Source organism: Anabrus simplex, chromosome 1 (genome assembly GCF_040414725.1).
Source record: "Anabrus simplex isolate iqAnaSimp1 chromosome 1, ASM4041472v1, whole genome shotgun sequence".
NCBI lineage: Eukaryota > Metazoa > Arthropoda > Insecta > Orthoptera > Tettigoniidae > Anabrus > Anabrus simplex.
In genome coordinates this window covers 527,687,642-527,713,963 of record NC_090265.1, presented here as the reverse complement: position 1 = coordinate 527,713,963, position 26,322 = coordinate 527,687,642, and the positions used below count along the sequence as shown (strand labels likewise).

The following is a 26,322-nucleotide window of genomic DNA, read 5'->3' as shown; positions in this document are numbered from 1 at the left end:
CACTAAAGGAATGAAGATAGCATATTTCGCCCATACCATATTATTTGTAATGAGAAATACCATCATCAACACTCATACTGCAAGAAAAAGTAAAAGAAAGAAGCAGCCATACATGATAACACATTTCCTAGTTTGGAATTGTTAGCCAGTGGTTCAGTACATCACCAACCAACTTATTTGGGGCAGCTGTAAGCAGCGAAGACAGGACCACATTGACCGGCAACATCCACTGAGGAAAAAATACTTAAGGAGAAACTATATCTTTTGAAAATCACATGGGAATGGAGTTAGTTTATTTTTAATATCTTTCATGCATAGATTATCCAAGTGAGAATTAAGGGACAAATCTGAAAGTAGTTAAATTTTCATCAACGCATTGGTCTTAGATACAGTAGAACCTCAATAATTCAAAATTGGTTAATTCAAAATCCTGCCTAATTCAAAGAAGCTCTCATTCCCAGAAACATGAGGTACGGGTTTGAATGTTATTTAAACTGTTTAATTTGAAATTTGGATAATTCGTAATTCGAAGAACAATGTCGGTCCCAGTACCGAAATTCAGACTTTTGATTCAAAACAGCCTTTACATTTTCTGTAAACATTTATTATTTTACAGAGTAATTTAAATTCAAAAATTTTCCACGTCATGATAGAACGCGTCTTCCGGAATGTGTTGTGGTAGCTTTCCGCACTTTCACTCACTGTGGTGTGTCTACAGTGTGCTTCATATTTGCTGAGTTTGAGTGAAATAGTCATTCTTTTGTATTCAGCGTTTTAAGGAACACCACAATATTACGTAGCAGGCAGTGTGCGGAGAAGCAGAATCCGCAAACACTGGAGATGCCAACAGTTGGCGAAAAAGAGTAGCTCATATAATCAATTCATATGCACCAAACGATATTGTCAATGCCGATTAAACTGAATTGTTTCTTTATTGCCGAGCCCAAACGGACTTATGGTTTTAAAGGAGAAGTGCCAGACAGGAAATCGTACAAGGGTGGGGGCCATTGTACTATGTTGCAATGCAGACGGAAGCGAGAGACTTCCTCCCCTAGACATAGGAAAGTTCGAGAAGCCACGATGTTTTAAGGGCATCGGGTACTTTGTGTGCAAGTACAGGGCATCCAAAAAATGCAAACAGTATAGTAATCCAAAAAATGAAGCATTTGCACAGAGCCAGCATTTTTTTTTTTTTTTTTTTTGCTATTTGCTTTACGTTGCACCAACACAGATAGGTCTTATGGCGACGATGGGATAGGAAAGGCTTAGGAATGGGAAGGAAGTGGCCGTGGCCTTAATTAAGGTACAGCCCCAGCATTTGCCTGGTGTGAAAATGGGAAACCACAGAAAACCATATTCAGAGCTTTCACTGATTGCGTAAATAGTTTATAGGTTGTCACTATTCATCATACGCCAAATAAATAAATAATAAGGGCTGCCAACAGTGGGGTTTGAACCCACTATCTCCCAGATGCGAGCTCACGGCTGCGCTCCCCTAACTGCATGGCCAACTCGCCCAGTGCCAGCATTATTTGTCCTCATCTTTGAATGGTATGTTTTATCTTTCGTTGCGTGAGGTTATATTTGCCAGTGATTTATCCAAGTGAATTATTTGAATACTGTAAATGCACCTTGTTGGATACATTCTAGAAATAGATTTTTCCATGGCTTTTGAAAGATTTAAACTGTGAATCAAGGTTAATTGTATGCAGTAATGGGTCTTACAATATTTTATGACATGGCAAGGGTTGGCATTTCTGAATTACGAGTTGGCGGTTAATTTAAAATCATGTAATTTGAAGTCCAATTTCTGCATCTCAACGACTTTGAATTAACAAGGTTTTACTGTAGCATCATGATTGCCAAATGTATTTTCAAATGTTTCTGAGACATCATCAAGAAGAAATTTGTGAATTTTTCAGTCTTCCTCATGACAGTTTCAAGACAGCTAATTAACGTTCATTCCTCAGGCAAGATTTCCAACTTTAGGAGCAATGTATACGCTGCAGAATAAACTATGAATAACATCACCTGCGAACACACTAAGGGAGGCGTGCACCAACCAAGAGTAAGTTCTACTTTCGTAGTAAAGTACTAAGTCAGCATTCAGCGACTTCCATACGAGAGTAAATTACTTCTGAAGTATTTTAGTCCTTTCAGATACTCCTGGACTAAATTACTACAAGAGTAAAATGTTGAAGAGCACAATCTTGTAGCATATTACTGAAGAAGTAAATAACACATGAATATAGGTTAGAATTTACTCTCACTTCGTGCATGGAGTAGGTTTAGACTTGTTGACTATTGATAATATCGTATCGTATACGAGAGGAAGATGTTTCAAATGTGTTTATGGATTACTTAGATTATATTGATGATTCTGACGCAGAAAATGATGGGGAAATGTAATAGTGTGTACAGTGCGTGAAAGGCGAGAGCCGTATGATGTGCTCACAGAGAGTGTTTAAGGAACGTTCGGTCTTAGGAATGAATCCTTTACTTTCCTTCTAAATTTACTTGGAGATCACTTACAGCTGAATACCTGTCTTAATTTTGTTGTACCTCCCAAATTATAGTAGTTGTGTGTCCTACGAGTGTTTCGTACTGGAACATTTCAGTTAGTTGCCGATGATCTCATTAACATTTACTGCACAACTACTGGCAGCATTATTCATCGCGTGGTTAAAGCACTAGTGACATTAAGAGGGAGGTACGCCTGCAAATGATGATGATTGTTCAGAAAATAAAAGGAAATTCTTCACGTTGGTTGCAATTGACTGCAAGCATACTCCCAATTTTGCCCTCCCGGTGACAACGGCGAACTTTTCAGAAACCTGAATGGTATTTCTTTCTTTTTCTTTTTTTTTCAATTTGCGTAACGTCGACCGATACAGATAGGTCTTATGGCGACGATAGGGGAGGAAAGACGTAGGAGTGGGAAGCAGCCGTGGACTTAAGGTACAGACCCAGCATTTGCCTGGTGTGAAAATGGTAAAAAAATTTGCTGTGGATGTAAGCGATCTGTTTGAAGAAACCACCATCAGTTTTAATTTTTCGCGTGTGTCCATGACTTACTGCTTTTTTTTTTTTTTTTTTTTTTTTTCCCAAGCCTTTGCTTTTAAGTCCTTCCACAGAATCTTAACTTGCTCTTCACTGTGTTTTCCATCACTCGAAGCATTGAATTCTTCTGTCACAGCTTTCCATGAATTTCTTTTCTTATCCAACACCTTTATGCTGTGTTTCTTACACTCTATATTCTTTGCATAGATCGTCATTATCTATACTAACAAGCATTTATCTTTTTCGCTTACGTTATTCCCCCCGTTTCCTATCACACATAATCTTATCTACTTAGATTTCTTTAAAGGAAACATGCAAAGACAACTACACTCTGCAAGTAACGAACGCTACTTCTATAGTAGTAACTGAAAGAGTACATTGTAGTTCAACTCACCGATGTTACTTCCGGAGTAAATAACTCCTGTAGTAATTTACTTCTGTAGTATGGACTTCTTTAGTAAACGCTACTTCCGGAGTAATTTACTCCAAGATGGTGCATGCCACCCTAAAGTATTTTTAAATGAGTTAGTAATCTAGGAAATCACAATCAAAGTAGAATGACAGTCAAAGAATCGGCTACCAAAGACAATGCACAATGATGATTACATATATGATACTAACTACTGCTTTTATGGTTTTTGGAGAAGCCAAAGTGTCAGAATATTGTCCTACAGGAGTTCTTTTGTGTGTCAATAAATCTGTCAACATGAGGTTGGCGTATCTGAGGACTTTCAAATACTACCAAACTCAGCCAGGATCAAATCCACTAACGTGGGCTCAAAAGACCAGCCCTTCTACCATCCAAGACACTCAGCCTAGCTCCATTATTTTAAGACATACAAATTAAGGTACGGTCAAAGAACCTATCTTCAAAATGCATGCACTCTACAATCAGCAAAATAACCATACAGAGACAATCCAGACGGCAGATCACACCCTCCCACCATATCTTCTGTCTCTCAGGAGAAGTATGCTAGCTGATAACATGTTTCACTCTTCCAGGTAGCAAAAATCAGATATACAGAACACATCAAGTTTAAATGGCAAATGTAATGCTAAATCATCATTATCATCATCATCGTCATCATCATCATGTCCGGCTCCATGGCTAAATGGTTAGCGAGCTAGCCTTTGGTCACAGGAGTCCCGGGTTCGATTCCCGGCAGGGTCGGAAATTTTAACCATCATTGGTTAATTTCTCTGGCTCGGGGGATGGGTGTATTTGTCGTCTTCATCATCATTTTATCCTCATCATGACGCGCAGGTCGCCTACAGGAGTCAAATCAAAAGACCTGCACCTGGTGAGCCGAACATGTCCTCGGACATTCCCGGCACAAAAAGCCATACGCCATTTCATTTCACCATCATCATCATTCTCATTACATGGCCATACCATTTAAATCTTGATCTGATTATGGTATCACATAACGATTTTCTTATTTGAATCTCTTGGCGAATCCTCTCATTGCGGACCTTATCTCTCCTGGTTTTTTGTAGCATTATCCGGAGAAATTTCATTTCTGCAGCTTGGAGTCTACTTTTATCTCTGCCTGTGATGATACAAGTTTCAAGGACATAGGTTGTTATGAGCAAGAAGTAAGCTTGATAAAGTGTTTGTTTGGCTAGTACTGGAATCTGGCTGTCCCAGAGAAGGCTTCTAACCTGATAGTAAAGGACAGCTCCTCTTTGAATCCTGTTTGTAATTTCAGCATTTGATCGGTTATCTTCAGTCAGGGTACTACTGAGATATTGGAAGTGGTTAACTTCTTGCAATTTCTGTCTGTCTACTGTGATATTTGCTCCTGACTTTTGTCTGTTGACTGTCATAACAACTGTTTTCTTAGGGCTGATTTTAAGTCCAAATTCCTTAAAATGACAATCTCAAGCATTAATCTTTCCTTGAATGTCTTTCTCATTACCTCCCCAAATCATCTGCAAATGCAAATGCCTTAAATGCACTGTTCTTGCTGTGCTGTTTCACTCTTTTCATTACTAGAGGCAACAAAGTGCTGCATTGTTAAACTCCTTTACTTGTTACATACCAGTTCCTATCCTTACACAGCTCTGGCAGTATTTGTACAACATTTTTACTTTACTGATGAGAGATACTGGAACATTTCTCCTTCTCAAGCAATCCCATCTGTATGCTGTCATAGGCTTTTTCTAGGTCCAGAAAGACAAAGATGACATTTTTCCCTTTTCCCAATGTTTTTCCATTATCATCCTAACAGCAAAAATGAGATCTGTTGTTGATCTGTTACTTTAAAACCTGTATTGTTCTTTCCCAAGCTGTGGTTCAATGATCTTTCATAATCTTTTCTCTATCACTTTCTCCATCAACCTACGTCCATGAGACAGGAGTGTGATTCCTCTACAATTGCCACATATTGTCTATTTCCTTTCTTGAAGAGGGAAGCTATACAACCCTTAGTCCAGTCAGTCAGGATTTTTTCTTCATTCCACACAGCATTCATCGCTCTAAATCGCCACTGAAGTCCATGAGTTCCAGCAGCTTTAATCATGTCTGAACTCAGCTCATCAAGGCCAGGTGATCTGCCTTTGCTAATACTGTTCAGAACATTTTCAATCTCAGACCAAGTCAATGGGAATTCAGTTTTTCCAGCCCTGTTCCCAGTATAAAAATCCAAATCTTCTTGAGTGATTTATGCTAGGTCTGTTCCATTATACAAGGAAGAAAAATACCTTCTAATCTCTTTCCGAATGTTTTCCTCTCTCCATGTTATAATTCCATCATCCCTTTCCAATGCTTTAATTGGTACTTGAATACTTCTTTTGTTTTTCACAATTCTGTACATAAGTTTCTTATTTCCTTTACTGTCTTCTACTAATTTGTCAGTAAATTCAATCCAGTTTTTACTTTCTCAGATTTAATCATTCTCTTTGCTCTGAGTTTTAGGTCTCCATACTTCTGTTGTGCCTGCTGTCATTTCTTGATGGATACAGTACGTTTGCTTCCATCTCTTGGCACAGACCAGAGTAAAGTGTAGCTTCCACCGAAGTCCCAGTCAACATCCATGACTGTGACAATATGGAAGCTGCTGGGGTATGGGCAGTGCTGAGTAATGACATTCAGAGCACGACTACTGCATCTGAGTGTTATGAATGGTGCTGCTCATAGGGTCAGTCGTGCTGCAATAGTACTTTCTGACCCAATGAGGAAAGCAATGGCAAACTACCTCACTCCTCTTCTTGCCTAGTACGCCTCATTTTGGTGCTGCCATTGGTTTTTGGGGTTTCCTTATAACCGCATAACCTTTAGTGATGCTATTTGAGGATCCAACCAGCCTCTGGGCTGATGACCTAACAGACAGACAACATACTTCTGTTCTAGTTCTTTCAGTTTTAAGTAACCCTTATCTGCACCTTTTAGGTTCTCTTTATCTCTTTCTCATCTTGCCATATTCCTATCTTTTATGGCTTGCTGAACAGAATCAATTCTCCAAGAAGTTTCCTTTTCTTTTCTTTTGGTATACAACTTGTTTTTCCTACAATAACAGCATCTGAGTTCACAAGTAATGCTAAATGCCAAGAAAAATATTAGATTTTACAGTTCAAAGAAGTACATTTAACTCCTGAACAACAGCCTCCAAGGGAGATCAAACCCGCAAATCAACATGAGCTGTTGACGTTACTGGGTTCAATTAATTTCTACACACTATAATTTGAATGTTTCATATGGATACATCCTTAAAGAAATCATCATTTAGCATTTAGTTTCATATCTGTCAGTTATCATGCTTATAAGAAGTCTTTAACAACAGACATCATTCTATAAATTATGACTGTGAAAAAAAGTCAGTGACAGCGTGAAGTGTTTTTAATTCAGTAGAGTCTAAAATACATAGTGGAATTGCAGGATAAAATGCAAAATAACTTTCATTAGTTCGCTAGATATATTTATGAATAAATGACAACAAAAACAGAAATGCTACTGGTTAAAAACATGTTTGTCACATGAAACTCAATTATTAATGTAACGTACAATTTTACACGACAGCCTGTTTTCATGTTGCAAACGTTTTCATGAAGTTGCTATTTAAGTCTCCCTCAGCTAAAGGAGTACAACTATTAAAACTTCTCTATAAGGAATTAAATACAATGTATAACTCTTAAACTTACCATCTACAGGAAGTTGAGAGCCTGCTGCATTTGACAGAGTTTCTGTAAGAAAACAATTAATTACCATGAAATTAAGGATATTTTTACTTTTAGTGTTAATTGATGTGCAAGAAATCAAAATTGTTAATAAATTTACGTAGGCCTACAGTGAAACCTCGTTAGTACGTTTCTGCAGGGGGATGACGGAAAAAATTGTGTTACGCAGGACAACGCACTATCTAATATCCCATTAAAAACTATCCAACAGGGAGATGGTATCACTTTACACATTAGTACATTTCACATTGTGTATGTAGTGTTTCAGGAGATAAAGGAAAGCACTAAATAGTATGAAAAAGTCGAGAGAACAAATATAAATAATTCTCTACTGGAGCCTGTTAAAGTAACAGGAGACTATTAAAAGATGTGAAAAACACGGAAAAACAGATATGACATTCTTTTGCACTTGGGCTCATAGAAGTAGCTACAGTATCTGCCTAAAACAATTGTATAATGAATTGTTAGTTGAAGCCTTAGGTTTCTGACCAGTGGGTAATTAAACACTGTTTTCTGGTCACTTTGTTCGAGCATGAATTTCTCGCGAGGTTATACCCGCCATACGCGATTTAGCGCCTTCGGCCGCCATCTTGAACACAGAACTTCGGCAGTACTCGGCATTGGTTCGGACAGACTTGCCGGTGAATAATAAAAACGTGCCAACTGTCAAACTAACAGTTTGTATTTTTGTATGAAAGGTACACCGCTTTACCATTGCCTGCATCATTACATAACTTTTTAATGGGATAGGCCTTCACAGTATATGCAAGCCTTATTACTTAACAGCACCCACAAATGAACTGTCGAAGATCTGCTATTGCTGCACTATAGACTTATTTTAAATTCAGTCGTACCTCACTGATTTAAATCATCTTATCACAAGAATTACTGGCATTACCTTCAATTTATTGTGTTGAGTGGTAAAAAGAAGTGAAGTGATTATTTGTCGCGTGAGAGCCGACTTACCGACTAATAGGATAATCGTGAGAAGTTCAGTAGTGCAGTACATACGGTATATGTCTTGTGATGGCCTAGCTATGGATAAGAAAAGGGTAATGAAGCCACTCACTAATGAGGAAAAAATTAAAATCCTTCAAGAAGTAGATAGGAATCCACATCTTAAGCGTGTAGAGTTGGCACGAACGATAAATCTAACACCACCTACTCTGAACACTATTGTGGGCAACCGAGACAAAATTGAAAATGCGTATAAGCAAAATAGAAACAGGAAAAGAAAAACGAGTGCGCGAAGGAAATTTCCGAAGTTGGAAAGAATGATTTTGAATAAATAAATTTCTAACTTCTGATTGGAATGCGAAATAGGCTACAAGCACAATCAAGCACACTGGGTTATTCAACAATCTCACTGACAACTAAGACCTTTCCATAGAACAAAGAATGTAGAACAAAAAATAAACCACTTTTCCCTTTGACAAAATCAAATGATCATAGATATGTCTCTCAGCCATGACCATTCACCTACGGCTGCATGGTTGCTAGAGTTGCACTTCCGTTACACATTTTGTGATGGTAACTTCCGTGACGCATAATTATGAATGACTCCCAGCCATAAGCAATGTATGTCAACAGGACAGCTTTGAAAGAAAAAAAGAAGTAAAGCGTGAAAAGTGAATTCAGCGCTCCTAGCCGCAGTGGAATCTATTACTATGCTTTAACATAGCCCTGCCCTGTATTGTTCACACGTAAAGTCTTTACTGCCAATCAATGACGCAAAACTCAATCTTACCTAAGCGAACAGCTTGCCCCTCGAAGGCGCAATATACTTGGTGTTCGAGAATTCAAGGTCATTTCCTCTTGTCACGCAACTTTCCCCGACCAATCCGTGGCGAGGGCTCTTATCTCTGTTGGAAATCACATTCAGTACACAAGGGATGAGAAAGAACATTTTCAGGTCTGGGGAATATATGGTCGTACTAAGCGGTAAAGGCAAAAATTTGTGACGTGTTAGGTGAGGTATATTTTATACAGCTTTAATACGACGGGCGTCGAAAGGCAAAAAATCGTGACGTGTTAAGTGAGGTATTTTTTATACAGATTTAATACAATGGGCGCCGTGTCGTGACTTCAAATTGACTACATGCTAAGCGGGAAAACGTGTTAATTAACGAGGTTTCACAGTATTTAGGAGAAATCATAACTTATAATCTTAATGAGAAACCAGCTTGGCATATCACAATAAATAAATTAAACAAAGCAAATTATATTACCAAAACTACATACAATAAAAAAAAGCACAGGTAGGATGAGAAAAAGTCTACAAGAGAATAGTGGGGGATTTCCCAGCTCATAGAAGAACCAACAGAAATGGGCAAAGACTTATAGAGTTCTGTAGGAACTTTAATTTGAAACTGATGTCCACTCATTTCAAGAAGCTTCCTAGGAAGCAAACGTCGTGGGCATCACCAAACAAACTATTAGGAGAATATCAAATTGATCACGTTGCAATCTCCCATAGAAGTCAAAAAGAAATCATGAATGTTAAAGTTAAGAAAGGAGCCAACATAGAAACAGATCACTATTTAACAATCATAAAGATAAAGTTTATTCCCAGCAGCAAGAAGAAACGCACAAACAACAGAGTACTAAGATTCGACACTCAAAAGTTAAAACAGAACAGCAACAAGTACCAAGAACTGACGAACATTGAAACAACTGAATGGAAGCAAATGCAGCAGACCATGATAGGAGCAGCCAAAGAAACAGCATTACTCAAGAAATCACGAAAACATCCATGGTGGAATGAAAGATGTGAACAGGCAATATCACTCAGACTACAAAGATGGAAGAAGTGGTACTCATCAAAGAAAGAGGAAGATTACAACAGCTTCAAAGAACAAAGAAAATCAACTGCAAAAATCATAAGAGGTAAAAAAAGAAAATTCGAGAAAGAACAACTGGCTGCAATAGAACAAAACTTCCAAAAGAATAACACGCGGGACTTTTACAAGACATTTAAGAGGAGCCTTTCTAAATACCAACCACCGAGCTTGTGTTTCAAGAAAGAGGATGGCACCATAGCAACAAACAATGAAGAAAATTGCCAACTGTTAGCAGAATACTTTAAACAGTTACTTAACTGCCCAGTTCCAGAGGAGAAGCTTGCCACAGAACATACGCAACAGAATCCAGACTCCACACCGCCAGATGAAACAGAAATCACAAATCTAATCAAGAAGCTTAAGAACAACAAAGCAGCTGGTGAAGACTCAATAATGAGTGAACTATGGAAACATGTGAGCCCCCAAATGATCAAGAACCTATGCCAGTTAATGCAAGAAATCTGGAACACTTGTAAGATTCCTGATGATTGGAAATTAGCCTTAATACACCCACTACACAAGAAAGGGGACAGAACAGATGTCAGCAATTACAGAGGCATCTCTCTCCTTCAAGAGACATACAAGATACTATCTATGGCATTGCTATCAAGATTAGAACAACAAGTTGAACACAAAATCGGCGAATACCAGGGAGGCTTTCGGAAGGGACGATCATGTGTGGAACAAATTTGGAACCTCAAGACAATACTGAAGGACAGAGTTGCCAGGGGCAAGAAGTATGTAGCAGTCTTTGTTGACTTTCGAAAAGCATATGATTCAGTTGATAGGAGCACAATGTTTAACATCCTTAGAGAAATGGGTACAGATAACAAGACATTACAGCTAATAAAGGAGACCTTAACAAACACATACTCAAAGGTTAAGTTTATGGGAGAGATATCTGAACCTTTTGAAATCAAGACAGGCGTTAGGCAAGGAGATTGCCTATCCCCACTACTGTTCAATTGTGTCCTGGATAAAGTCATCAAAGAGTGGGAAAAAGAACTCGCAGAAAATGGCATTAAAGACCAAATAAGGATAGGATACAAGAAAGAGAACATCACTATCAACTGCTTAGCATTTGCTGATGATCTTGTACTGCTATCAGAAAATATTGAATCGGCGATAATACAAGTTAACACTTTAAAAGAGGTAGCAATGGAAACTGGCCTGCAGATATCATTTGAAAAGACACATTTCATGACCAACATTAAAGAAGCCCCAAGATACATAGTAACAACAAACAATGATAAGAAAGATAAAGTTGTTAAATTCAAATACCTTGGTGAGATTATACAACCTAATGGGCTTGATAAAGAAGCAAACCGCGAGAGAGCCAGAAAAATGGAGCTTGCATTCCACCTTACAAAAAACACATACAACAAGAAAGCGATCTCTATTAGGACAAAACTACACCACTATCAGGCAATAATTCAACCAGAGTGCTTGTATGCTTCAGAATGCCTGGGATTAACAACCAGGAAAGTCATTGAAGAAATTGAGAAGAAGGGAAGAAAGATTCTAAGAAAAATCCTCGGTCCAAAGAAATGTACAGACACATATCGATTACGCAGTAACAAAGAAATATATAAAACATGCAGTAGGATTTCAGATGTCATTCGAAAGCGAAGAGTTAAATTTTTTGGACATATTTCAAGAATGCCTGATGACAGACTTGCCAAGAAAATCTTTAACCACTTCAATAAGCCCAATAGGAAAGGCAGCTCTTATGAAAAATGGTTTGTTAACACGAAGAAGGATTTGCAAGAAATGAACATCACACATCAAGACATCCGCAATAGAACCACCTTCAGAAAAAAGCTACACATTTAAGGGTTTCCTAGAGCCAGAAACAGCGACCAAGAAGAAACAACAATGGATGGCTGAAAGAAAAGAAGCAGCAAGCAGGAGGATGAAGGAGTACTGGCGCCAAAGAAAGTTTAAATCATGAGGAGTTATTTACGTGGTCTACAGCTGGCCAAAATCGATAAATGAATGAATGAAAAAAAAAAGCTTATCAATAGCGGCAAAATTAAAACATTATAAAACAGTCCTACAGCCAGAAATAACTTATGTTAGTGAAACAATTTATTACTACTAATACAGCTGAAACAGATAAAATACTTAAGACAGAAAGAAGAATAATTAGAACATGCATAAATATAAACAGTATCAAGTTAATGGACAATGGAGAATAGCAGCAAATAGAACAGTTTATAAGGAAATTGAACCAGTACTGATCACGATTAAGAAAAAAACGTATATCATTCTTCAGACATCTTATCAGAACATCTGACACCAGAATTAGCAGAAGAATAATTGAAAAATTGTGGAAGAGCAAGACCAAGATTAAAAGGATCACGGAAATTAAGGAGGATATTAAAGAACTACAAATAACAATAGAGAATCTCAAAAACAAAACAGAAAAAATTAAGACTTAAAGGTACACACACCAGGCTACAGACCAAGATCAATGAAAGGTCTAATGGGAGGGTATTTTCAGCAGAACAAAGGAAGACAGCATCTTTCAGACTGAAAAAATATTGGGCTGATACGAAATTAATTAATTAAATAAATAAATAAATAAATAAATAAATAAATAAATAAATAAATAAATAAATGAATGAATAAATAAATAACCTAATTGCAAAAACTACAGTATATTATTTACATAAGGGTAATAAATGACTAATTTATGTGTGTACCTCAACATCCAGGACACTTTCACATGAACAAATAAAGTTATACAGAGTGATTCAAAAACAATACAATGTTGTGCAGAATGGCAAACTGATGTTTTTTCAAGAAGGCAATGTGCAGAAATGCATCAGTTGGGTGCTGTGAGATGTCAACATTAGTCAAAACCTTGGTTATGGGAATGAGTGTGTGTTAAATATGATGGCAATTTCTGCCCGGATAATGTAGGTTCAGTAATGAACTAAGTCGACAATTCAAACCCCTTTTGTAATGCATGATATAATACTCTTGTTGGGTTGGTGTAGAATGAACAGAACACTCTTCTCTCCCAGTCATGAATGACCACCAACTGGAGAGAGAGTATTTGTTTATTTTAATTATAACAATTACATGTAGTCAGTTTTCTACATAATAGAAGATACCAAACACATTCCAATTAACAAAATGTCACAAGAAATATGTAACTGAAATATAATTGGACATATTTGGACATATCTTTAAAAATTGGACAACCTTAGCCCTCTGAGGTATTGCCTGTACTTGAATAAAGTGCGCACAGCCAAAACTTGTTACGGCGTTTTTGCGGGGACCAAAAAAAGATAACGTCATAAAGAGGGAACGTGCAAAAAAACAAAAAAACAATTTTGCTGATAAATTTAAGGTTAGGTTTGAACGTAAAAATAATTATGACAAAAACAAAGAAACAAGTGTTTACAAATATAAATAATGAAATAAAGAAAGAAATAATACATTTTCAGAACACCAACATAGTAAAACATCAAGGAAAAACGTTCTTAGAAATGAGAGTTATACACGTCGCAGCCGTCTCTTACAATTATGTTTAAAGTTGTCACAGGAAAGTCCAACATCTGGGTGATTTGCACACGTTTCATGTGTGGTTTACGAGTAGCATCCACTTTCTCAATAAACTTTAATTTTTCATCATCTATAAACTTTCTAGCTTTCTTCTTCTCCATAACTGAATGTCCTGCAAACCAATATGCATAAGTACAGTAGACCTAGGCCTAATTTGTGTACGTTGTTACACAATTCACTTACAAACATAAAATTAAGCGACAACATGTCAGTTGTATACGTAAGTATAGTAGGCCTAATTTACAAACGATGTTACACACGTAAGTACAGTAGGCCTAATTTACATACGTTGTTACAAAAGTCACTCACGCCTCTTTCAGACGGCACGGGAGTAAAATGCGTCTGTGTGTATGCGTGGGTATACGGTACCCACTTCTCTGACTCTTACAATCACAGCGGATCGAGCGGTGCAAAACTCCCTGCGCATTTCAGCGGATCCTTTTCAACACTCTTTTCATAGTGAGTAATAAATAGGGATCATCATAGTCTTCATTTACCTTCTACACTTAAAAAATGCAAAAATAGTTCAAGCATGCTGTGTTCTTCAAATTTTGTTAGTGAAAGAGATGGGTACAATTTTGAGAATACTCTCTTGATAACAGGTCTAAAATAATGATATCACGCTTTCCCAAACACAAGACCACTGGTATTTCCGACATTAAAGTTGCCATTAATGCTTTCATGGGCCGTACTTATAGACATGATATTGTATAGGCTTTTGGGCTTGTGCTGTGTCAAGAAAATAAGATGAAATTCTTAACGTTTCGCAGAAAACTGTGCTCTGCGTCCTCAGAAGAATTCTCGACTGTCCATGAGAAAGGCTTCTTAAACAATGAGACTTTTGAATTTGGAACGTTATAATCAAAGTGGAAATGGTACGTTCCGGTTCCGCTTCGAACGCTAGCGTTGAGCCGCGTCCTGGGTGCCATCTGGTGGTGAATGAACGTACCATTTCCACTTCTACTTCGATTAGAATGTTCCAAATTCAAAAGTGTCATTGTTTAAGAAGCCTTTCTCGTGGACAGTCGAGAATTCTTCTGAGGACGCAGAGCATAGTTTTCTGCGAAACGTTAAGAATTGAATCTTATTTTCTTGACACGGCACAAGCCCAAAAGCCTATACAATATCATGTTGACATTAAAGTTATTAAGTTCTCAATGTCTATTTCGGGTTCCATAACAACTGGTGAAAATCAAACACGAAACGAAAAAAGCACACAAATGACTTTTAAATTGAAAATGAGAAAGAAAATGAGAAATATCAAATGTCAAACTTTTCTTTATCATCTAAATTAATTTCTACTTTCTTACAGGTACAATATCAGGTTCTGATACAGGTCGCAGTAATGATGTTGTGAGCACGATCAATCCGCTGTGTATGATGACATGCATAAAAACTAACAATATCAGGTTCTGATACAGGTCGCAGTAATGATGTTGTGAGCACGATCAATCCGCTGTGTATGATGACATGCATAAAAACTAATGACAAATAACAAGTAACTGTGGGGGTGGGACCGCGACTCACTACGGACTGCCCGCTCAAAAATTTCTCCTGCGCACTGTTACTCTCCGCCTCCGCATTATCTGAAAGATTCTGTTTGAATGATCAGTTCTTGGTTTAGGCCCAGGTGAACCGGCGGTTAAGCACGGAAGCGGGTCGAACCCACGCCGTCTGAAAGAGGCCTCACGAACATAACACGTCAGACACATAGAGAATAAGACTGGCTTGGGTCAGACGCTCCCTGCAGCTGTAGGCCGAAACACAACCGCGCTCCGGGGCCTTGAAATTAAGTTCTTTACCAAATCCCTACCCAGACCAGTTGTCGTTGGTCTGTCGTGCGCGAAACGAGCCAGAAGAACTAATTTAAATTTCTTATTGTGGAAGTTACGAATGTACTAAAGAGTAACGTAAAAGTGCTATCCTGGTTTCTTCAGCATGTATTTAATAGGAACATCCTGGGACTTCGGAATAATGGTGTAATAAGCAGGGAAACGCACTAGAGAGGGACGTCTTAACCAGTTTCGACTGCAGTCAAGAAAACGACCTCATTAATTACATGTATTTTCTCTTCCCCCACCCCTTTTCTTTTCTTTTACATTCCTTTTCCAAAATTCCTCTGATAAGGTAACATAATTTTGCTGTCCTTCCCGGTTTCTTTTGTTCTCTGTGTGTAGCTAAGCGAGTGTGTAAAGTTCAGGTTCATTTTCAATTTTAGCTACAGTATATCTTTCCCATCTATATACTGTATTTCTCTCTGATTTTTCTTGTTTCTTTATATCTTTTAACAGATGTGTCACTTCCATATGTATATTGCATAAAATGCACTGATTTTAGGTTTTTCCCCCCTCTTATGTTTCTTGTATGGTCCCTTCCACCACCAAATTATCCCTCTCATTTCCCTTTTTGTTAACATCTGAGTCCTTACTGGCATATTTTCACTTATTTTACAAAATTCTACTAGTGTTCTCTTGCTGTTACATTCTGCCCTTATTGTTTGTCTTTCTATGTATTTCACCATTTAGACTACCTTCTTCCACAATCTCCTGTCATTCCTTGATAAATTTCTTTCCCAGTAGTATCCCATTCCTATGATGTCTAGTAATGTCTTCAGCCTATCCGCCCAGCAACCCTCATTTTGATGTTTCACTTTGTGGTGATATGCTACGCCTAGTATTTCACATCCTGCCCCCATTTTAATTCTCAACCAATACTTAACTATTCATTTCACAATATCTGCCCGTATACTCATCCGTTCACATATTATTCTCACTCCACTATTTGCAGTACAGCTTGACAATCACATAATTGTGGCAAATTTTCCTACAACTACATCTAATGTTAGAATTCCATCACCTTTCTTGCCCAAATGTGGAACGCACACCCATCCCCATATCCAAAATTCTGCCGAACATTTACAGTACACTCCACAGGCCCCAAACAATGCACTTCCAGATCAGTCTGCTGTCCTACGCTGTCCTACATTGTCGGTATTGGTTTGAATCCTGGAACTGCAGGGTATGAACCAAAATATCTTTCATTAGTTCACTACAGATATTCATGAATAAATGATATCAAATACAGCAACACTAGTTGTTTAGTAATAGTAGTTTCAGTGAACCTATTCAGTTACATCTCAAAAAGGTTTATCATATTCAATAACAGCATGTAAAAACAGCATATTTTCACAGCAAAAATTTAATTAACAACAAACAAGAAACATATCAATGTCAACTGCCTTTTTCATGGAAATGTAGCAGAATGACGAACTACCCTATCTGGATGTAAGTTTATATCCAGGCACTGACAGAGGCTACCTTGATAACATTTTTCTCGAATTTCTACTTTGTTCTGTTCACCAAAATTTTGAGAAATTTGCTTCCTTTTCTCCCAACACCATATCTTAATTATGTGAAACAGAGAACAAACACTTGCCACCATCCGTCTCCGTCACTGTTTCCACCGAGTCTAAATCTGAAACAAAGATGAATCCACACTAAGAACAAAATCATTTAAAGGAAAATCAATGCAAATCACCACAAAATTTCATACTAACCACCAACAGAGAGTGCGAGACAATCAACAGACAGCAAGTCTGAAACATGAAAAATACATATTTTAGCAGTAAATATCATAAATTTAGTCATATATAAAAAGATGAGACACTGAAAGGAAAGAAGAGGAAAGAAGAGAGAAATAGAAAGAAAACATAAAAAGACAAAGACAAGATGGCCCCTCAATAAGTGTTGAAACTCGCCGCCTTGATAAAGCTGGAAAGCAGAAATGAGCTTGTTGGAGCTGAGAAGAAATGGATATAGAAAATCTGGGATTGATGAGGAGAGAACCTCTCTATTTGAAGATGTGGAGATTGTCCTTGTCCTGCATTGTTTCCTTTCTATTTCCTCCTCTTCCTCTACTGACCCGCCACTGTGTTTATCCTATTGTGGGTTCCTTTTGATGTTCATGTCTTTTGCACTTGTACGTTACTTTACATTACTCATAAATGTGTAAAAGTGGAAATGAACAAAGTTAATCTGGTTAGTTAGAGATGAGAATAGGCTTCAATACAAAGATGCAGAATATTGGCTTTGAAGATTATTGTAACATATATACATGTTTAAAAAGAGCTTTGTTACAAAAAGTCAATGTTGTCATTTTACTGCACCAGAGAGGCACTATATTAAAAAACATGCCCATCGAGTTGTTAGTGAATGCAAAGAAATTATAAGAAGATATCCAGCTAAGTGAGGTAAAATACCAACTAGGCTTCACCAAATATGAGGAACTCTGTGCAGCCTACTTACCATCAAGGGCATCAGCTGCTTCCATGGCTCCATCTGGCAAAGATCTTAACCATTTGCCTTTACTACGGGCTCTTTTCATTGAGGAAATCATTCCTGCCTTGGATATCCGATCTCTCAGCTCCTCAGAAAGACTGGAAAGGAAGAGAATGAGTTGTAATAGAGATAGCTGTTGAAAAGGGCAGGACTATTATAATTAATATACAGTACCCATATTTTTACAGACAACTGCATTAAACTAGTCTTCTTTAATCTTTCAGCTGATCTTCAAACCCTCACCATTTCCAAAATAGTCTGGTCAATCAGAAAGAAAATCAGTTGACTAATGTCTTGCTTATTTTCCTCTGTTCATCCTACTTTAATTCTCTAGATAATTATCATCATCTTTACTGCTCTTAAACAGGCCATTTGGGCATATAGCAGAAGACAAAGCATAAAAAAAACTACCAAAATTCAAGATATATACAAGTTCAATCACAGTAAGTTACCTACAGTAGTTCACATCACAAGTATTTGTCACACATTTACTTCTATCTCCCACATCCTAAACGCTGGCTGCGGGTTCATCTTGTTCCAATGTCAACAATATTCTATCTTTCCACTTGATCCTAACGCGACATCTTGGATGTCTCCAAGTCGGGTGATAAGTAAATACTCAGTTACGGAGAGTACCCTCTGCTCTAAAAACAATATCCTACCCACTGCAGACTTTTTTCTAATCATGTAATCATCCTCCCAATATCAGTCTTCTTAAACCAATGGTATAGTTCTTCCTTGTGCCTTTTTTACCATCTTTTGGTCTCTGTGTTGTAGGTTAGACTAACACTTTCTTAAAATCTTTCTCTCAAATGCATAAATTTGCTCTTCAGGTGTCTATGGTATTGCCTATGTCTCACAACCTTACTGTAGTACCAGTTACACTAATGTCATGTATAGATGTATCTTGTTTTCCTGGGACACCATATATGATGCACATAAGTGGTTTAGATGATAGTCTAATTATGGATGCGGAAATCTTACCGAATCCATTTCATCCATTCATCCATTTCATCAATAAAATCAACAACAAAAATAGAAGAAGACCGAAAACAACACTTCCACTAATAGTTAAACTAAAAGATAAATTTGCTACATTTACTTTCAATGATAATGACTTATATCAGGGGCCTGTTTCATAAAGCTACAAGTCTATAAGCGTACAAGTTACAAGAGGATGTTCCTACACTTGTAGGAAAATTTTTTGTTTCATACACAAAATTTCGACAACTGTAAGGTTGGTACATTTCACTACAAGTCTTACAAGTCAGCTGATTTCTGTGAGATAGCCAAGTGGAGTCAAACATTAGTAATCCTAAACAGCAACAAGTTGCAAATCAAATTTTAATCCTGAATAAAGCTGAAGATACCTTGGATAGCTAAAATGACCAATATAGAGGTTTTGCACCGTATGAACAAAGAACCAGAAATTCTCCCTACCATCAGGAGAAGGAAGTTAGAATACTTTGGTCATATGATGCAGAACAGTAAATACCACATTCACCAGGGAAAATTAATGGAAAATGTGGTCCAGGGCAAAACAGGACATCGTGGCTCGGCAACTTGAGCCAGCGGTTTGGGGTGACGAAGCTTACTCTATTCAGAACAGCTTTGAACAAACAACAGATCATGCTACTGATTGCAATGTTCTGCAGGGACATGGAAGAAGAAGAAGAAGAAGAAGAAGAAGAAGAAGAAGAAGAAGAAGAAGAAGAAGAAGAAGAAGAACATAAACGTGGTATAAACGAGCAAACAACCACAGGATATGCATGTAATTCTCAGGTGCTCAAAAAATAGTACATAGTACTGTGTGATAAAGTGCTACCCAAAAACAAAAAAGTTGAGGTGCAAAAGTAATTTAAATAGAAACAAAACCTACAACAGGTTCCTAAAATGAGTGTTATGTGAAGTTCTGTACATGCTGTCTGTCCTCATCAAAGAACCGGTGCGGATGTCCACCTGCCATTAAAGGAGAAAAGGTGAAGTTAAGACTCTCTCCGCTATACTTATTACTGCAATTAGAAGCTATTTTCCCCTTTTTTGCAAGATAAGAAATAACTCCTGCATGCAACAGAAATTAAATGGATGCAGTCCTCAATCTGATAATGTTCTTTACACACATCTGTGAAACACGAAATGTCAACAGAGACCCCAGTAATTCAATGATAAGAGTCCAAAGAACCTGTTTCATTGGCTTCATAACTTTTTGGATCTAAAACTGTCTCATGACATATCTTTATTGATAAATGAGGCATGTGAGTCAGCTATTTAAGCCTGCTGTTCTGTATAAAACATTCATATCTGCAAGTACATCAACAGAACAAAGATGTCAACGTCTGCAATGATCAGGGACGTCCTCTGCACACGCACCAGACTTTTCCATGATATCACCCGCTGCCATTCAACTGCCCATACCTTCTCATTTGCAGATGAGAAAATGTATGCACAGTCAGTTTCTACACTTCTGTTATATTCCTTCATTGTCATGATTCTTAGTCAAGGTGATATAGGCAGCAGAGCTCAGCAATAGGTGCATCAATACTTAGTACAGTCACGTTATTAATGATGTGTAAAATCGGTGATAAACAAATTAGGTCAATAACTTCACAGAGAAGTAACACACAAAAATAAAACAACTTTATTTACAATTCACTAATGATGGTCTATCAACACTTGGTCACTGTTTGTAGGATCATTCGGTACAGTATTACTGTAAGTATTCATCCTAATCTATACTACTCTTCATTGCCATCACTGACTAGACACCCCTTTGAAGGAAAGAAGACTGATCCCATACATCACTCAAGCATGTTGTGAGCCTATATAAGGCCGTCAATGCCTGGTAGAAATATTTATAGACTACAGTGGTCAAAATGGATGTATGACAAGAGCTCAGTGAGGCTGAAAGGGGCGTAATTATCGATGCCCACCGTTTTGGTCATTCCAACTGTGAGATTTCTGACAGGTTTCAGTTACCACGTTCAACAGTGAATGATGAAGTGGTGAAATGGACATTCCAGGGAGTTATACACACCCCACCCTTCCCTCAACCAGGGAAGCCAAAATCATACCATTTGTCATTTGCGTTAGCACTTGGATTCCCTGCGCAAGCTGCAGTACATAAACTGAAGATCATTAAACTGAACGCTCCCCACTGAATACAGTGGTGCAAAGCACATCGCCTCTGGACTCTAGAACAATGTAAGAGCATCATGTGGAGTGACAAATCACATTACACGTTGTGACAGCCTGATGGATGTATACAGACCTTGTACATGCAAGGTGAGCATTACTTATTGGAGTGATATGAACTCAGTCTGATATCTGGCAGAAGAAGCATTATATTTTGGGCCTGTTTATGGTGGTTTGGCCTTGGTCCACTGGTTTTAGTCCCCCGAACCATGAATGCTAAAGCCTATCAGGCAACATTGGACAGTTCTACACTACCCACCCTGCAGCAAGAATTTGGAACCAGTCCTATAAAGCGAAGGCCAAAACAGCGTTACCTGTTGAAACAAGAGTGAATGAAATAGAATGGCTGGCCCACAACCCTGATCTAAACTCAACTGAACATCTCTGGAATGAGTTGCAGCATCAGCTGATATGCTAACTGCATCTCGTCTAAATGGCGGCTCCAACTGAACCAATACTTATTGGGTGTATGGTCATTAATGGCAGTGTAGTGTATCAGGCTAAGTGCTGATTCTAAATTTATTATGCAAAGTGATATACATAAGAGATTAAAACCTACTGTTCAGTTTCTTCACGAAAGATGACAGAATATGAAGTAGTCTCATCCCTGCAGCGCTGAAGAATTACATCTTTAATAGCTTGCACCTCCAGAAGAACATAGTCTGGCTCATGGTTGTGCTCTTGGTATACGAGGATCTTCCCATTCATAACCATTCCTATACAGCAGCAACAGAAAACAAGAACGTGTAAAACTTAGGCTGTATTTAACACAGATACTTTTTTTTATGTTATGGCAACAGTAGGATAGGAAAGGGTTAGGAAATTCTAAAGCACAACATCACAATCAAAAGAAATCAATAGTCAGACAGGCTTATTTCCGACTTGAGTACAAGGCAGGTTGTACCCGTCATTGAATGTTAATGAATGCGGAACTCTTAACGGCTGTACCCGTCATTGTAGCGGAATGGATTAATACAATACGTAAAAGGTGACGAGAATCTAATTATTATGGGAGACTGGAATGCAGTGGTAGGCCAAGGAAGAGAAGGTAATACAGTAAGAGAATTTGGATTGGGACAAAGGAATGAAAGAATAAGTCGGCTGGTTGAATTCTGCACCGATCATAATTTAGTCCTTGCTAATGCTTGGTTCACAACACCACAACAGAAGGCTGTATATGTGTAAGAGACCTGGAGACACTAGAAGGTATCAAACAGATTTCATTATGATTAAGTAGATATTCAGAAATCAGGTGTTGGATTGCAAAACTTTTCCAGGAGCAGATGTGGACTCTGATCACAACTTGTTGGTCATGAAATGCCATCTGAAATTGAAGAAATTGAAGAAAGAAAGGAATGCAAGGAGATGGGATCTAGACAAGTTGACAGAAAATAGTATGAGGGACTGTTTCGAGGAACATGTTGCACAAGAACTAAATGAAAAGGCTAAAGGAAACACAATAGAGGAAGAATGGACTGCCATGAAGAATGAGGTCTCTAGGGCTGCTGAAGAAATGCTAGGAAGAAAGGAAAGATCAACTAAGAATCAATGCATAACTCAGGATATACTGGACCTGATTGATGAACGACAAAAGTACAAGACATACATACATTATCATTATAGACTGTTATGCCTTTCAGCGTTCAGTCTGCAGGCCTCTGAGAATTTACTAAATGTTGCCATAATCCTCGATTTGCAACTAGTGTTGTGGCCTCATTTAGTTCTATACCTCTTATCTTTAAATCATTAGAAACCGAGTCTAACCACCGTCGTCTTGGTCTACCTCTACTTCTCTTACCCTCCATAACAGAGTCCACTATTCTCCTAGGTAACCTATCCTCCTCCATTTGCCTCATAAGGCCCCACCACCGAAGCCGGTTTATGCATCCAGCTTCATCCACTGAATTCATTCCTAAATTAGCCTTTATCTCCTCATTCTGAGTACCCTCCTGCCATTGTTCCAACCTGTTTGTACCAGCAATCATTCTTGCTACTTTCATGTCTGTTACTTCTAACATATGAATAAGATATCTTGAGTCCACCCAGCTTTCGCCCCCGTAAAGCAAAGTTGGTCTGAAAACAGACCAATGTAAAGATAGTTTCGTCTGGGAGCTGATTTCCTTCTTACAGAATACTGCTGATCGCAACTGCGAGCTCACTGCATTCGCATTACGACAACTTGATTCAATCTCACTTACTATATTACCATCCTGGTAGAACACACAACCTAAATACTTGAAATTATCGACCTGTTTTAGCTTTGTATCACCAATCTGACATTTAATTCTGTTGAATTTCTTACCTACTGACATCAATTTAGTCAAATGGTAATTCTATATTCCCATGGAGGGAATTAGATATTTTTCCACCAATAGAGCATATCAAAAATCAGATCAAAAATTAGATGTTGGCTTTTTAGGCATTTGCTCTATTAACCAGCATTTCGTCTTAGGTCTGACACTAGACTCGTCAGAGTGGGATGTGTCAGATCCTACCCACTGATGCTGGGGTGTATGCAGGTGAACTTATCAGAAGCCTCTTATGTGGCACAGTCTGATAACTGCATACAGGAGATAAAACTCCACGATGGAATTAATGCCCGCCTAGCAATTCCAAATGGTAATTCTATATTCCCATGGAGGGAATTAGATATTTTTCCACCAATAGAGCATATCAAAAATCAGATCAAAAATTATATATAGAATATAGAATTACCATTTGGAATTGCTAGGCGGGCATTAATTCCATTGTGGAGTTTTATCTCCTGTATGCAGTTATCAGACTGTGCCACATAAGAGGCTTCTGATAAGTTCACCTGCATATACCCCAGCATTAGTGGGTAGGGTCTGACACATCCCACTCTGACGAGTCTAGTGTCAGACCTAAGACGAAATGCTGGTTAATAGAGCAAACGCCTGAAAAGCCAACATCTAATTTTTGATCTGATTTTTGAATGCTCTATTGGTGGAAAAATATCTAATTCCCTCCATGGGAATATAGAATTACCATTTGGAATTGCTAGGCGGGCATTAATTCCATTGTGGAGTTTTATCTCCTGTATGCAGTTATCAGACTGTGCCACATAAGAGGCTTCTGATAAGTTCACCTGCATACACCCCAGCACAGGGGGGTGAAACTCTAATAGGGCTTTTGGTTCCAATCTGTAGCTAGCTTCAGGTAGTTTCAGTCTCTTTTTCTAGATGGCGCTGGAGGTCATTCATAACGTGTAAATAGTTATATACACGTTCTGTAGATGGCACGCAAGTAAGCATGAAATGAGCGTTGTTCATAATTAAAGGCAGTTTGTCTCGAAGTGAAGTATTTAAAGTATTTCAAGTCTAAACTCAATCAGTGGGCACTTCTTACAAATTAATTAGTCATAAAACGTCAAGCATTGTGGAGATAATATTGCTGAATTGCATCGAATTCGACTTTACCCAATCGATTAACCTTGTTCGAACTTATATCGATTTTAATCGATAGTTCCCATGATGCTACAGTACTTGTGTTGTTTGAATTCCAAGTGCTCATGTGCTTGTGATGTAAATCTTAGTTCCTTGTGCTTGCTTATTTGAAATATATCTTCTAGTCCTCCTGAAATCCTGTATTTCCTGTTTGAGTACACATCAGGGGCTGAAGCTGAATGGTTCTATTAATGTAGTTCTATATATTTCCTGTCTCACTGCATTTAATTCTGTTATTTTTATTTTCATGTAGTACTTGGATATTGATGTGATACCCCATTGTCTTGCATATGGTGTGCTCTGTTGTCTTGCTTTCGAAGGTATTTCTTATTTGTTATAATATCAGCTTTGTGTTAATGTGTCAATCATTTATTTGAAGTTAAAGCTGCTTTGAGGTGTGAGGTTATGTTCTCAGTAACATAGTATGCCATACGAACTAGGGGTATCAGATCATTATTTACAACGTAGTAAGTACTTGGAAATAAAAATATATGAATGACAATGTATTGGGCATGGAAGTAGTAGAACTGCATTATTGTCGCCGTTTGCCGGGGGGGTGGGGGAGGGGCAGGGAAAGGAGGGGGGGAGCAGTAAGCATACCCGGATGTGCGTCACTGCGCCGGAAGTTAATTATCTGCGCTATCTGTTGATAGTAATACTAAGGTATTGCACCAGAATGCACACTGTGGCGCTATCTCGGAAAAGAGACTAAAACTACTAGAGCCAAGTGGCTTGGAACAGAAATTTATCATTGAGTTTCATCTCTATTCTATTCTATCCTCTTTGCCCCAGCATCAGTGGGTAGGGTCTGACACATCCCACTCTGACGAGTCTAGTGTCAGACCTAAGACGAAATGCTGGTTAATAGAGCAAATGCCTGAAAAGCCAACTCTAATTTTTGATCGGATTTTTGATATGCTCTATTGGTGGAAAAATATCTAATTCTCTCCATGGGAATATAGAATTACCATTTGGAATTGCTAGGCGGGCATTAATTCCATTGTGGAGTTTTATCTCTTGTATGCAGTTATCAGACTGTGCCACATAAGAGGCTTCTGATAAGTTCACCTGCATACACCCCAGCATCAGTGGGTAGGGTCTGACACATCCCACTCTGACGAGTTTAGTGTCAGACCTAAGACGAAATGCTGGTTAATAGAGCAAATGCCTGAAAAGCCAACATCTAATTTTTGATCTGATCAATTTAGTCTTCGAGAGGCTAATTTTCATACCATACTCATCACACCTATTTTCAAGTTCCAAGATATTAGACTGCAGGTTTTGGGCACAATCTGCCATTAAGACCAAGTCGTCAGCATAGGCCAGACTGCTTACTACATTTCCACCTAACTGAATCCCTCCCTGCCATTTTATACCTTTCAGTAGATGATCCATGTAAACTACGAACAGCAAAGCTGAAAGATTACAGCCTTGTCTAACCCCTTTAAGTACCCTGAACCAAGCACTCATTCTACCATTAATTCTTACTGAAGCCCAATTATCAACATAAATGCCTTTGATTGATTTTAATAACCTACATTTAATTCCATTGTCCCCCAATATAGCGAACATCTTTTCCCTCGGTACCCTGTCATATGCTTTCTCTAGATCTACGAAACATAAACACAACTGCCTATTCCTCTCGTAGCATTTTTCAATTACCTGGCGCATACTAAAATC

General features: G+C 38.1%; 1 protein-coding gene across 1 annotated transcript in view; it reads right to left on the bottom strand.

Annotated features, from left to right (window-relative positions):
- LOC136869059 (uncharacterized) overlaps window positions 1–26,322 on the bottom strand; it is a 255,307-nt gene that overhangs the window by 49,587 nt on the left and 179,398 nt on the right. The window contains exons 15-19 of the mRNA XM_067144821.2: window positions 21,738–21,894; window positions 17,954–18,084; window positions 17,206–17,244; window positions 17,085–17,123; window positions 7,201–7,242 (exon numbers count right to left, since the gene is read on the bottom strand). Coding sequence (XP_067000922.2) covers window positions 7,201–7,242; window positions 17,085–17,123; window positions 17,206–17,244; window positions 17,954–18,084; window positions 21,738–21,894 — 408 coding nt within the window. The remainder of the gene's footprint in view (window positions 1–7,200; window positions 7,243–17,084; window positions 17,124–17,205; window positions 17,245–17,953; window positions 18,085–21,737; window positions 21,895–26,322) is intronic.